Here is a 13296-nt window from a genome sequence, read left to right as displayed (position 1 = left end):
CCATCAAGAAAAGGCACGTAACGAACAACGAGATAATCGCCAAGATCTCCTGGAGAGGAGGATGCATGATATGGATCAGTGATGGGAGCAAACCTGACCGTGGAGAATCAAGTTGGAGAATTTCTTGCGTCTAAAGGGATTTTCTTGGACCTAAATACTGTTGAGGTCTGTCATTCCTCGGAGAAACAATACGGATAAACCAGCGATCCTGATCAGGTTTGTGAATCGAAAGCACAAGATAGCTCTGATGAAACAACGCAAACACCTGAAGGGGTCTATGGTGCATCTTAATGAACATTTAAGCAAATATCACGCTGATCTGGCTAAGCACGCAAGAATCCTACGCAAAAAGAAACAGATCCACAGTACGTGGATTCTGAACTCCAGAATCTTTGTGAAACCACTCGGACCACCGGACGCTACAAAGCCTTTGGAAATAAAATCCATGAAGGACTTTGAGAACTGTGGGATTACTCATGTTTGACCCTTTAATTCAAACAAAATGTGAAATGTGAACTCAAAAAACCGCTGAAGGTGAACTCTGACCTGATTCTGAGCTGCAGAACTCGAGCACATTTCCCTTGAGATAAGACCTTCACAGTCTCTCAGTCATAACAACGATGAACGATTACGTGGCCTTAAACTTGTTCCTAAGATGTGATGTCGCACTGATTCTGCTCAAATTCCTGATCCTTTTCTTTTCAACTTATTATTTTTTGTTAATCATTCTTTCATGATTACAATCTGCACAAATTGTATATTTTTTAATTAGAATATTTTGATTTTTTTTCTCCATTAACTAATGAAAATGATTTTCTATTTTTATAATCATTCTTTGATGAATACAATCTGCATTAATTGTCTTTTTTAATGAGAATATTTAGATTTTTACTACATTAGCAAATGAAGATGATTTAATTATTACTTTTTGTATTATCATAATTCTTTGAATACAATCTGCACAAAGTGTATTTTTTCACTGAGAATATTAGATTATTGATTATTTGATATTAAGTCCTGAACCGGATATTGATAATTCATGTAGAGAAAATGGTCGAGTCGGGGTGGGATTATATAAGTTCACTTCCTTCCACTCCCTTTCAAGTGATCTACTTGTGATTCATTAAGTGATATGTTATGTATTATGACTGATTGCTTGAAATAAACCATTTCATTCATTCATTCATTCATACATACATAGTCTGCCCCTGTTTCCACCATGAATGAACAGTATAATACACTTAAAAGCTCAAAAAGTCGATTTTTCATGTTATGTCTCCTTTAAAGCTCGTCCAGTTTTATAGGAAACTCCTGCTTTGCTGTGATGTTGTTGGCAGGAAGCGTCTCGACGTTTCTGCATGCCGAGCCCGGGCCTGGAGAGTCAGCTGAAGCAGGAGAACTTCATCCTGGGCAGCTCAACGTAATTATCCACCTTTCTTTGTCGCATGCGCCTCGGCTCCTTTCCACCTTCCTGAAAAAGGTCACCGATGTGTTCTGACAGCACAGCCAGTGCTGCAGGCGGGGGCTTCCCTCCACTCGGACACTTCAATGCATCTCCATGTTTGAAGCTCACGCTCTGTCAGAGCACAGCTTCACACACTCTGGTCTGTGGTGAACTCTAACGTGTTTTGCAGCATGGACCAGGTGAAGGGGGTGCTGACTCTGCAGGGGGAGGCGTTGACTCAGGCTGTAAGTTTAACCCTTTTATCCACACACCAAGATATGGAACGTTGAGATGTTGTCTCTTCATGTTGGGCTTCTCTCCTCAGGACATTAACCTGAAGATTGCAAAGAGCAGTCAGGTGCTGCACTTTCAGTTCAGAGAAGACAAGCAGTGGAAGCTGCAGCAGGTAATGGACAGGTGTGCTCTGGCTCAATGCTGTCTCTGTTTCATGGTTTTCAGTGGAGAGAAATAATAGTTTGGTGACTGGAAGCAGCAGAGAAAACTTGGGCAGTAAAACGGTCAGCAACAAGTGGAGTGGTAAACTATGGGGACAGGGGCTGTAAAAGGAAAAAGGAAGGAACGGAACGTTCTAGGGCTTGTAGCAAATAGGTGGTATTACAGCTGTAACCTGGGTTAGGGAGTGCATTATGGTTTATGTGGTTGATATTTCTCTGAGCTTTGAAGTATCTCTACTAAGCTCTAAACCAGAGGTCTGCAACCTGCAGCTCCACAGCCACATGTGGCGCTTTGGTTAAAAAAGAATAAAATAAGTTTCTAAATGATAAAAAGTATCTGTACAGTGAGGAAGTGGTAAAGGGGAAAACAGTTCTCTAACTCAAACAATAACTCATTTACAAACAGCTGAAGGACAGCGTGTATCAAAAGTTGAAATACAACATGTTCACACATTTTTGTGCGTCCTGTACTATAATAAAAAAATAAAAATAAAAAATCAATGGACGCCAATAAGCACAACCAGTATTTAAGTGTTACAGATTATTCAGTGAATTTTCTATTTTTGAAAAAAACGAAGAATTTTAAGTGTGTTCAAAAAATATGCCAGAGGTCACTTAATTAGTTTGTTAGACTTATATTTCGGCAGAGATGCACCAACAACAGTAAAAAGAAGTAGTTTTATTTAATCACTGCTGACATTACACTTACTACTACTACTTTTACTCCACTGAGATGATCATATGTGACAGGATGTCTTTTATTTTGAAAGGAATGTATGTCAAAACTTAAAGGCTTTTTTCTTTTAATGTCTGTGTTATATTATTATCATAGTAGTAACAATAGCATCAATACAAATCAGTGTCTGATTTTTTTTAACCCTTGTGTTCTCTTCTGGGGTCCAGATGACCCCACCCTCACATTGATGTGGGATCCTCCTATGATAAAAGTGGACAGGATTCATGTCTGCCACAGACACCTGAGAAGATAAAAAAATCCTTTAAAAGAAGTTCAGCGCGCTGTCCTGTGGGTCCAGATGACCCACTTTTAATGTCAACATGCCGAGGATAGCACAGGGTTAAAGGGTGGAGGAAGACTTTGTGGGTCCTACTGGATTGTGGTCAACCTGAACGGCTCTGTCAGAGTTGAAGGTTGCAGACCTCTGCTCTAAACACAAACACACACGTTCACACACGTTCACACACGTTCACACACTGAAAAGGGAGCTAGGAGTGTTTTTAGTTGTGTTGAAATGAACGCTCTAAGTAATCCGTTGGACCGATTACTTCCTGTTTGCTAGCAGACAATTGTTGCTTTACATTTGCCCGCGACTCACCTGTTGTGTTGTTCCCACACTGTGACTACCAGCTACGGTGGCTGTTTTGGTTCAGCTATTCCATCTCTCTGGTTCTTTCTCAGATCCAGGATGCCAGGAACCACGTCAACCAAGCTCTGCAGCTGCTCAGCAGCCGGGATGAGACGTATCACTTCAAGACTGGGGCTGAGGTCAACAAGGTCAGTGACAGCCGGTCCCTGTAGCCCGGGCTGAGTCTACATCATTTTCACTGAGGCGCCCAGGGCAGGGGGTGGAGCCAATGCGAGTCAGCCGTAGCGTTTAACATGTTTAATTTGATGTGGTTAGAAAGTTTAATATTGATGCTCAATGTCAAGTCTCAGTTTAAAATAGTCATCGACTATTTTAATAGTCAATTAGTGTTTGATTAGTCGACTAATCGCGGCAGCCCTAGTCCTGTTCATGACGTCAGGTTCTTCAAGTATCTGCTTTATATCAGCTCCTCGCAGCCTTCAGCTGGGGCTCGGCTCCAGTTTTTGATGCTGAGTTGTACACGACGTGAAGTGAGAAGATTAAAGAAAGAGAAGTTAAATCCCTCAAAACAAATATTTGCTAAATACGACCGTATCAGACCACTGAAGGATCAGCTCCCCCTCTCATCCAGATGAGCTCCTGTCCAGCTCGTGTTTTTGTCTCTGCTGCAGCTCATGGATGCTGTGATGCTACAACTGACTCGAGCACGGAACCGCCTCACCACCCCCGCCTCCATGACGCTGCCAGAGCTCGCCACAAGCGGTCTAATGGTACTGTCCTCAAATGAAGGCGTTACGGTGGAAAAATTATGCTTTGAAGGCAGTGACTGGTGAACATTCAGAAGAGTTTTGGTCAGTCACAGATTCTGCTAATTGTTCCTCTTAAAAAGCTGAGTTTGGTCTGTGATGTTCAACATAGAAACACTTCAGCAGTGAGAAATCACAGGAAATCACATTGTTTGATTTTTAAAGACTCAATTTGTATAATGGAGCAGAAAATGAGGATTTGGTCAAACAAGCCTTCACCTAGATACTCTATAATGGTTGTTAATGACAGAGGTCAAAGGTTATGAACACTGTAGCTGTTATTGTGGTCCATTCCTCCATGCAGATCTTCTCTAGAGCTGTGATGTTTAGGGGCTGCTGCTGGAAAACAGACTTCACTGCTAAGTTGGGTTTCAAACCACAGATTGTTTTCCAGGACCAAACGAGCAAACAAATTCAGTCAAATCAGCGTTAAATTAAGTATTCATTGTCACAGTCTCGATGGGAAACTCCAGTTTCCCTGAACTGTTAACACCATCATTCCAGTAGATTCTGAAGGAGAAAACGCCACGTTTCTCCCTCATAAACTACTGGAATTACGTGTTAACAATTAAAAAAATGACAGTAAATCAAAGAACATAAACTCTGGAGCTCCGGTGTTAAAGAGTTCAAAAGAGTTCAAAGTAGATATAATTCTGGTCTCGTGTTAAAACCGTGTTTGATTTGAGACATTGTGAATTTTGAAAAACAAAAGTATGACATCCCTGCTGCGTGTGGTGATCCTTCCATCCTGTTTGCAGAAAATGTTCACCCCCCCAATGCCAGGAGACGCGATGATCAATTTTTATATAAACCTGAGCAAGCTGTGCCTGACCGTGTACCAGCTGCATGTGCTGCCTCCCAACACCACCAAGGTGAGGATCTGAGAGCCTGCGGGGGGGCTGCAGCGCCGCACACCTGACTCTTTCTCCTGTCCTTCAGAATTTCAGGCCAGCAGGGAGCTCGGTGCTGCACAACCCCGGAGCTATGTTGTGAGTCTGCTTTCTACAAGGATATCTCTGACAAAAGCCCTTTAGCTTTTCCTGCTAAAAACACTGATTCTGTCTCCGTGATGCTCTGACGCCATCAAAAAACTGATGAAGAACCACTACGAAGACGTGCTTCTGATTCAGTATGTGGCTGAGCAGCCTCACGTGTGTCAAAGTGAAGGCCCGGGGGCCGGATCGGCCCTCCAGATCATTTATTTTATTGTTATTAATGACCCGATGTTATCTTGAGCTCATTTCTAACTTGTAGAATTTTGACAAAATTTTATGGAGAGTAAAATATTAAGTTATTTAAGGTTGAAGTTGATTTATTCTGGAATAAGATTAATACCTTTTTAATATTCATGATTATGTTAAAAAGTTACAGTTTTAAAGTTTTAAAAATGGGCACTCTGCTAGATTTTTGGACTATTTTGGCATTTACTTAGATTTTATAGGCTATTATTGAGTTTAGCTAATATTTTAGTTATTTTAATATTTTTAATTTATGATTTTTTTTCAGTTTTTTTTCTTGTCCTTTTTGTAGTTTAGCTAATGTTTCAGCTGCATGCTATCTGTTTTGACTAGCTTAAGTTTTTTTTGTTTGTTTTTTAGGCTAATTTGGCATTTAGCTAATATTTTAGCTGGCTCTCAACTTCAGTGATTTCAGCTATCATTTTCAGCATCTTCAGCTATCAGCACTCACATCTTTTTAAAGTTTAAAAATGTAGTTTTAGAGTGTTCCATAAATGTTTATCCTGTGCGGCCCGCGACCTAAGGGGTGTTTTGGGTTTTGGCCCCCGTATGATTGAGTTTGACACTGCTGCTGTAGGGAGAGCAGTGGAGGACAGGTCAGATGTCAGTGAGGGATGATGGAGAGAAGAACCACAGATCACTATGGTTCCTTCAGGAGCTCAGCCAGACAAACCTCCTTCTGCCGCTCACTGTGCTGCCCTCTGTCTGCAGTGAGCTCAACAACAACCGCTTCGAGGTCAGCCATGTCCACAAGGTGGAATGCGTGGTCCCCTGGCTCAACGACACTCTGGTGTTCTTCACCATCTCCCTGCAGCTCTGCCAGCAGCTCAAGGACAAGGTGGGTTCTGCACATTAAACAGCTGACGGGTTTTCTTTACACTGAAGCCTCGTTTCCACTGAGCAGTCCGGTCTGGTTCGATACTTTCGTAGAGCTGTGGATCATTGCTTAGCTGGCGATCCGATTCACTTCACGAATCAAGCTCAACGATTCACGGATTGAACTACAATTCTTACTTTTTAATATAATGATTGTTGCTGTGTGTATGTCTATTTACTGGATGGATGAAAATTACAATTATTTGCATTAAATCATCAACATTTATACTTTTATTTAGAACAGGAGATCAGAATCAACAAAACTGATGAGAACATAAAGATTTAAATATTGAGAGATTGTGTGTCATTTAAAACACGTTTTGTAATTTTATTTATTTATTGTCAACTTTCTGGTTAAGTTCAGCAGTAATACAAACATCATAAAGAGAATAAAATAATCATTCTTGTTTTTGATCATTTAGCTAAAAAACCTGAAAATGTTCTCCACACTTTTCTATCCTCAAAGTTCTTCAATATTTTACGTTCTAAGTATTACATATTGGTGCAGAGCCCGAATAAAAAAAGTTGTTTTTTTCTGCGGCAGAATCAGCTGATTCACGTTGATCACATCCACGCTTCAGCTGTGTAGTGCAACAGATCAGTGTGAGGCTGTGTTCCTGTGCTTCAGAGTCCATAGAATCCACGGTAACGGCATCGACTGTTGAAGAGTTACCATAACCAAAAGAATGTAAACACTGGAGCTAAAGCTCTGGAGTTTAATCTGATTCATTTTTTCAGAGGTTATGTCTGTGAGCTGAACTTCAGTCTCAGTTTCTGAACGGAAAAAAGCTCTTGTTAGTTTTACTTTGAAAACCGGAAGCTTCACCGTCACGAAGATGTGTTTACTTCCTGTGACAGTAGCACTGCTCTTTCAGTTTTGTTTTAGTTCATAAACTTAAAATCCAACATTATTCTGCATTTCATAGCAGAAATACATCGTCCCCAGATGATAATATGATCATATTTTACTACACCCTGCTATATTTAAAGATCAAGAATCAGCGATTTTGGACGTCGCAAATATTTGATTTTCAGGAGCAGATCGCGAGTACGCGAGTACCCGGACACTCGTTACAGCCCTAGTCTTTTGAGTATTTCCCTTGTAAAATTGACCCTTTGACCCTTGTGTTATCCTAGGCATGTTTACATTAAACGTTGGGTCATCTGGACCCACAGGACAGCGTTGAACTTTTTTTTAATCTTCCCTGGTGTCTGTGGCAGACATGAAATCCTGTCCACCATGGTCAAGGGAGGGTCACACATCAATGTGAGGGTGGGGTCATCTGGACCCCAGAAGAGAGCATGAGGGTTGGACAGTTCTGACCCGTACCTCTTGAGGGTCCTCATCTGTTGTAGGTCCATAGTAAAATGGAACAGGACGGTTGAGGTGGAGCTGCTGAAACCACCCGCGGATTGTCAGTGATGACGACAATAGCAAACACCAGTATAGCGCTGAGCTGGCGATTCTGTTTTCCTCTGTACGGCGGTGTTCTTCTTAGCCGCCGGCAATCTTTTTTCAAACAACATTAAAGTCCTGTTATACACCATGTACAAAAAGTAAAGACAGACAAAGATGAGCAGCTGGATGACCTCCGATGTTGTTGGTTTTCTACAGTAGTACGCTAACATCCACACCACACATGCACAATAAAGGCAAACCGCTCCGCGGGAGCGACGCTTCACTGAGTGGAAACGCTCACCAGAATCACCTGGACTTAGGCGACTAATCGAGGCAGCCCTAATGATAAGTGGATTCCACAAAACCATAGCAGTGGGACAGATCCTGCCAAACACGTCCCAGCACGATGAAACAAACACAACAGAGTCGTGACATCAGACCCCCGGAGCTCGAGTCATCCTGATGAGATGTCTTCTCTTCCCTGCAGATATCCGTCTTTTCCAGTTTCTGGAACTACAGGCCCTTCTAAACCTCATTCCGTCTGATCCAGAGTGACCGTCCACTGGGGTGCAGGGACACGCCAGCTTTGTGTGTGTGTGTGTGTGTGTGTGTGTTCATCAGCTCAACTCCTTCATCATAAGCCATGCTCTACTGCGTGGGATCAGGATTTTAGCTAGAGAATCTGCCCCCCCACCATAGCCGACATGTTCACCGATGCTGCTGAAGCTGAAATCCTTCATCCATGAAGTGTTGACCAGGAGCTGAACCTCCTTCTGAGATGAAAACATTCCTGCAGAATGACACACTAAAACCCATCAGCGTCACATGCAGTCCCTCTGTGGTCGTCTCTGCGAGCAGGTCTTCATTCCATTCAAGAAAACGCCATCCCCAGAGCAGATGGGGTTCAGAAACATCCGTCACCAAAGTCTGGGGACTGTTAGGATGAGGGGGGACTCGCTCCACAGTGAGGAGTCCCTAACATTCTGGAATCAGGAGAAACTGCAGTGAATGTAGTGATGGAGATGTGAAGGAGTTCTGCCTCCTGCTGGGATGGACCAACCGCTACAGTATCCGTTCTGTGCAGACCTGGACACATCCCCATACTTCGTCTTCCTCATCCAGAGTCAGTGCTGATCTTTAGGAAACTCTAAACCAACACAAGTATGAAGTGACTGTAATAGAGATTCTGGGTTCGACCTTCCCGTAATGAAACCACTGATAAGCTGCATGTGTCTGTGCTCGTATTTATTAATCCTGTCAGGATCCAGTGAGTGTTGTTTCCTAAAGCTGTCAGTGAGATGATTCGTTGTGCAATAAAGCTGCTAAAGCAGGTGTCTCACATCAGCATGTCTGCTTCTCTCTGCATGTTACTGCCATTTTCAGCAGATTTTGCAACGTGCCGCTTTTCTCCTTCAAAATCTGCTGGAATTATGTTACCGGTTCAGGAAAACTGGAGTTTGCCCATCAACTATAAACAAACGGAGTTTGAGAGCTGTTAAACTTTGTTAAAGGAAATGAATCATTTCTAGAAAAGCCTCGTTAAACTGTATCAGGAACATGAGGAAGACGGACCTTTAGTCCCTCGGAGCTGTGAGCATGGACGAGGAAAAACCAGCTGCATGTGATGACCTGACCAGCTGAACTACACTTTGATTTGAGTCATTTATGACATAGCCTAAAGGAGCCAAAACAGCTAGCATGTAGCTGAAATATTAGCTAAACTTCAAAATAACCCAAAAAATCTTAGTATAAACCAGAGTAGTCCAAACAGCTAGCAGAATGCCCATTTTTAAAACTGTAAAACTATAACTTTTTAACATAATTATGAATAATAAAAAGCAGGAATATTATTCCAGAATAAATCAACTTAAACCTTAAATAACTTTCAATATTTTACTCTACATAAAAATAGATTTTGTCAAAATGAAACAAGTTAGAAATGAGCTCAAGATAACATCGGGTCATTAATAACAATAAATTAAAATGATCTGGAGGGCCGGATAGAATTACCCAGAGGGCAGGATCCGGCCCCTGGGCCTTGACTTTGTATGTGCTGCACGGCGGGGCAGTGGCACGCTTGCCTCACACTAGAGGACCCTGGTTCAAACCTGTGTGTTCTTTCTGTGTGGAGTTTGCATGTTCTCCTCGTTCATCCTCCCACTCTCCAAAAACATGCTTCATAGGCTGCTTGGTGCCTCTAAAGCAGCCGTCTCCAATCCCGTCCCTCACAACCAACAGCTCTACTTGTTCTGCTGCTCACCTGGATCAGGTGAGTTCAATCAGAAACTGGGATCATTCAGTCCAGCTAAACAGGAAAGACACTTTTAAACGGACAGCTGAGAAATATCTACAAAAACACATCCTTCATGCATTTTATTTAGCGTCTATACAGTAGACGGTATAGTCTCAGCAATAGGCAGTAACATTTCACATCAACAACGGTAATATTCAACAGTAATAAAGTCATTTTAATTTGCACTGATCTAAGAACTGAAATGTTTAAAATGTTAAGTATGTTAAATCTGAAGTAAAGAAAAGGCCATCATGATTTGTTAGTCATCTCAAAATCTGTTGGCATTAAAGGGCCGATGTACTATTATTAGGCCTTTCAGAGTCAACTATATCCACATATTTCATCATATATTACCTTTGGCAAACTAAAAAACAAATTCTCTATGAAATACTAATTGTTTTTGTTAACTATTTTCCTTCCTGGAGGTAAGACAACTAGATCTCTGAGGCTCCGCCCCTTTGCTACTTGTGCATGCTCCCCATTTCATGACGTCATCCTACAGCCGGCCTTGGCAGTGTGTCTTTGTTTCCCCTGAAAACAAAGATGGATGTGCATTCCGTATGTCTTCCAATTGTGCCAGTCTCTTCTTGACGCTGGTTTCCAATATCCACCGGGTCTTCGTTACCGTTAGACGCTACTCTCTAGCAGTGGGTGGGCTCCTTTAAGATCCGCCCATCTTCCCCGGGTCATGCAGACACCGGCTGTCTGTGGTATTTGTGTTGTGTAGCGATGGCCAAGAAATACTCATTCAATTTAGTGTTATAACTTCATGGAGTGGCACACACCAAAGAACATTCTGGTAACGAATCTGCACCACAGTTTCTGTGGATCGTAAACGTATCTGAAAATGATGAAGCAGCTGCAGAACGGGAGCAAACGGTCTCCTGGTGGAGGTGCAAAGAAAGCGAGCGATGAATTAGAAGAGCCGGTTTGAACGTGGATTATTGAGCAAAGACGGAAAGATCTGAAAATCTGATCTGAAAGATCGGAAAATGATCCCCATGAAAGTAAAGAGGATTTTTGATGTGGATATTAATACGTTAAAGGGTAACCAAACAGGGATGTTGGAGGCTCACTCCGCCCACAGCAGATATGTAAAAATCCAGTCAGAGGGGCGGGGCTGGAGATCAGGACTGTTATCATTACTGGAGCTGCAGATCATGACGTCAGACTTCTGAAACTTGGTTTGACCAATCACAACATTCAACTGTAATACCTCGATTCAACCTGTAGGGGGCAGCACACAGACGGTTTTTGACTAAATTTTCAAGAATTAAACAAGTTTATTTTAATTTATCAATAATGTGTCAATGACCAACAGACAGCACTTTTGAAACCCCATTTATAGAAGTCAACAGACAGAAAAATTAGATTTAGGGTTTGGTTACTCTTTAAAGAGAACAGAAACGTTCACCGCCAGCGCTAATCAGAACAATGTTCTCATCATTTCAATAAACCCTAAAACGTTCATCAAAAAATGAACCCATTAGCCATCACCATTCTGTGATGAAAGAACACCAGACGCCTGTCTTTAGTAAACGTGGCGCTGGCTGGCACATTTGTGGAATAAAGGACTGGGCGACTAAAGGCAGACATATTGCATTTTGCAGCAAAATGCATTCCTTTCACAGAATGAAAGCGTTTAGCTAATCACTGCTAGCTTTGTGGATAAAGTGTGTTTAAAGGGGCGGAGCTAGCAGCACAGACTCTTCCTGGAAGGGGCTGTTCCCCACCAGTTTACATCACAATTTGAGAATGCGCTTGTTTTCGTGGATTGGGAGGGGCTGGTGCTCAGAGAGCAGAATTTAGAGGAATGCTCAGAGATGTGTGAATGGATCAAAACACCGCTTTGAGGTTCTTTATAGTGAGAAATCAACACGATGATACACTTAAAAGCTAAAAGGTTGGTTTTACATGATAGGCCCTTTGAGAAAATGAAAATTACAATAAAATGATAAAAGACCAACAGCAGAAATGTATGTAAATGTGCACAGAAATAAAATCGTAGCAGATCATTGGGGTGGAGGTGTGAAGGTAAGGTGGGGGGGGGGGTGCACTTCCATTAATCAGGTCCTGTCATCGTCTGTGTCAGGATCAGGGCTCCAGAGCCATGTTCACCACCCCCCTCTTCTGTCTGCGAGGCTGTTAAGGAAACACATGAAATGATCAACCACCATCTACAGAGAACAGCAACATGTGGACCTGTTCTGCAGAAGAGGAGCTTTCTGATTCCATCTGTGGAACAAACGGTTGCATTAACAGATCCAAGATCAGCAGCAAATCTACAGAAGCATGACCGGATTTTGACAACAAAATGGCTTCTTAAAAGTCCAGACCAGACTGAACATTAACCGCCTCCATGCTCCGCACGTTGACTAATTTAGTTTACTGGGGAATTTTTTTGGAGTTTGGTTAGTACTTGAGCAATGTGTTAGCGTTTTGGCTAATTTGGCATCTACTGAGGTTTTTTAATGCTAATTTAGAGTTTAGCTAATATTTTAGCAACATGCTAACGTTTTTGGCTAATTTGTTATCTATGGTTTTTTATAGGCTAATCTAGAGTTTAGCTTCTATTTTAGCAACATGCTACGTTTTTGACTAATTTAGTTTACTGAGGAATTTTAGACTATTTTGGAGTTTAGCTAGTATTCAAGCAAATAGCGAGCTTTTTTTTTTTACAAATTTGATATCTACTGAGGTTTTTTGGGCTAATTTGGCGTTTAGGTAATATTTAAGCAACACACTAAATATTTTTGCAAAATTGATTGGCATGTATTAAGCAGTTTTACTGCACATTTTTTTAGAAATGTAGGTCCACTTCAGCGCTCTTTCATAGTTATTCCATGAAATTTCCAATCTTTTAGCAAATTTTACATTTTGCAAATAGCGTTTGCATTTTCAGTAAATACCTAGCATTATGACAGCTAATAAAACTTTTCTAGTTTAATCTTATTTTAATACCAGAAACTAACAAAGGACAGAGTCTGCACGATTCATTAAAAGTTTAACAAAACTGTCATCTTACTTGTCTTCATTTGTAGTCAAAGCTAATGATGGTTAATGTAACCCTGGTTAAATTTTAGCTTTAACATAAATACTCTGAAAGAAAGGGTAAAAGTTAATTAATATGTTTACATTTTTTGAAAATAATAATATCGCAAACTGTTACATAAATGTGATCTTTGTGTTCTTTTTATTTTTTTTTAATGTTCTTTGGTGAAAATGTATTTGTATTGTGACAACATTTCCAGAATGCTGTTGTTACCAGGCAGATTAGGAAGAGGCCAATACATTTTTGTTACTATTAATTTGATTGGAAGATGCAGAGAGAGAGGGCAGAGAGATGACGTCATGAGAGAGAGACGGGAGACCCGCGGCAGAAAAACGTGGCTGGAGGATTAAGAAAGCCTGTTGAGAAGTTCCAGAAGCGAATAAATATGTTAAGAACAAACGAACAGTG

General features: G+C 41.3%; 2 protein-coding genes across 7 annotated transcripts in view; one reads left to right on the top strand and one right to left on the bottom strand.

Moving 5' to 3' along the window:
• Positions 1-8887, top strand: part of rogdi (rogdi atypical leucine zipper) — a 14258-nt gene extending 5371 nt beyond the window's left edge. For all 3 annotated transcript variants that reach the window (XM_036213027.1, XM_024291442.2, XM_036213028.1), the window contains 9 exons: positions 1338-1420; positions 1635-1689; positions 1770-1850; positions 3317-3412; positions 3896-3994; positions 4789-4902; positions 4970-5019; positions 5980-6106; positions 8031-8887. In XM_036213027.1, the coding sequence (XP_036068920.1) occupies positions 1338-1420; positions 1635-1689; positions 1770-1850; positions 3317-3412; positions 3896-3994; positions 4789-4902; positions 4970-5019; positions 5980-6106; positions 8031-8072 (747 nt within the window). In that variant the 3' untranslated portion in view covers positions 8073-8887. The remainder of the gene's footprint in view (positions 1-1337; positions 1421-1634; positions 1690-1769; positions 1851-3316; positions 3413-3895; positions 3995-4788; positions 4903-4969; positions 5020-5979; positions 6107-8030) is intronic.
• A 2793-nt stretch (positions 8888-11680) lies between these two features.
• smim22 (small integral membrane protein 22) overlaps positions 11681-13296 on the bottom strand; it is a 5880-nt gene continuing 4264 nt past the window's right edge. For all 4 annotated transcript variants that reach the window (XM_024290527.2, XM_024290526.2, XM_024290528.2 and 1 more), the window contains exon 4: positions 11681-11978. In XM_024290527.2, the coding sequence (XP_024146295.1) occupies positions 11931-11978 (48 nt within the window). In that variant the 3' untranslated portion in view covers positions 11681-11930. The remainder of the gene's footprint in view (positions 11979-13296) is intronic.

This window comes from Oryzias melastigma, linkage group LG8, assembly GCF_002922805.2.
Source record: "Oryzias melastigma strain HK-1 linkage group LG8, ASM292280v2, whole genome shotgun sequence".
Classification (NCBI taxonomy): domain Eukaryota; kingdom Metazoa; phylum Chordata; class Actinopteri; order Beloniformes; family Adrianichthyidae; genus Oryzias; species Oryzias melastigma.
Note: the sequence above shows the minus strand (reverse complement) of the source record. Positions and strands in the feature narration are given on the sequence as shown.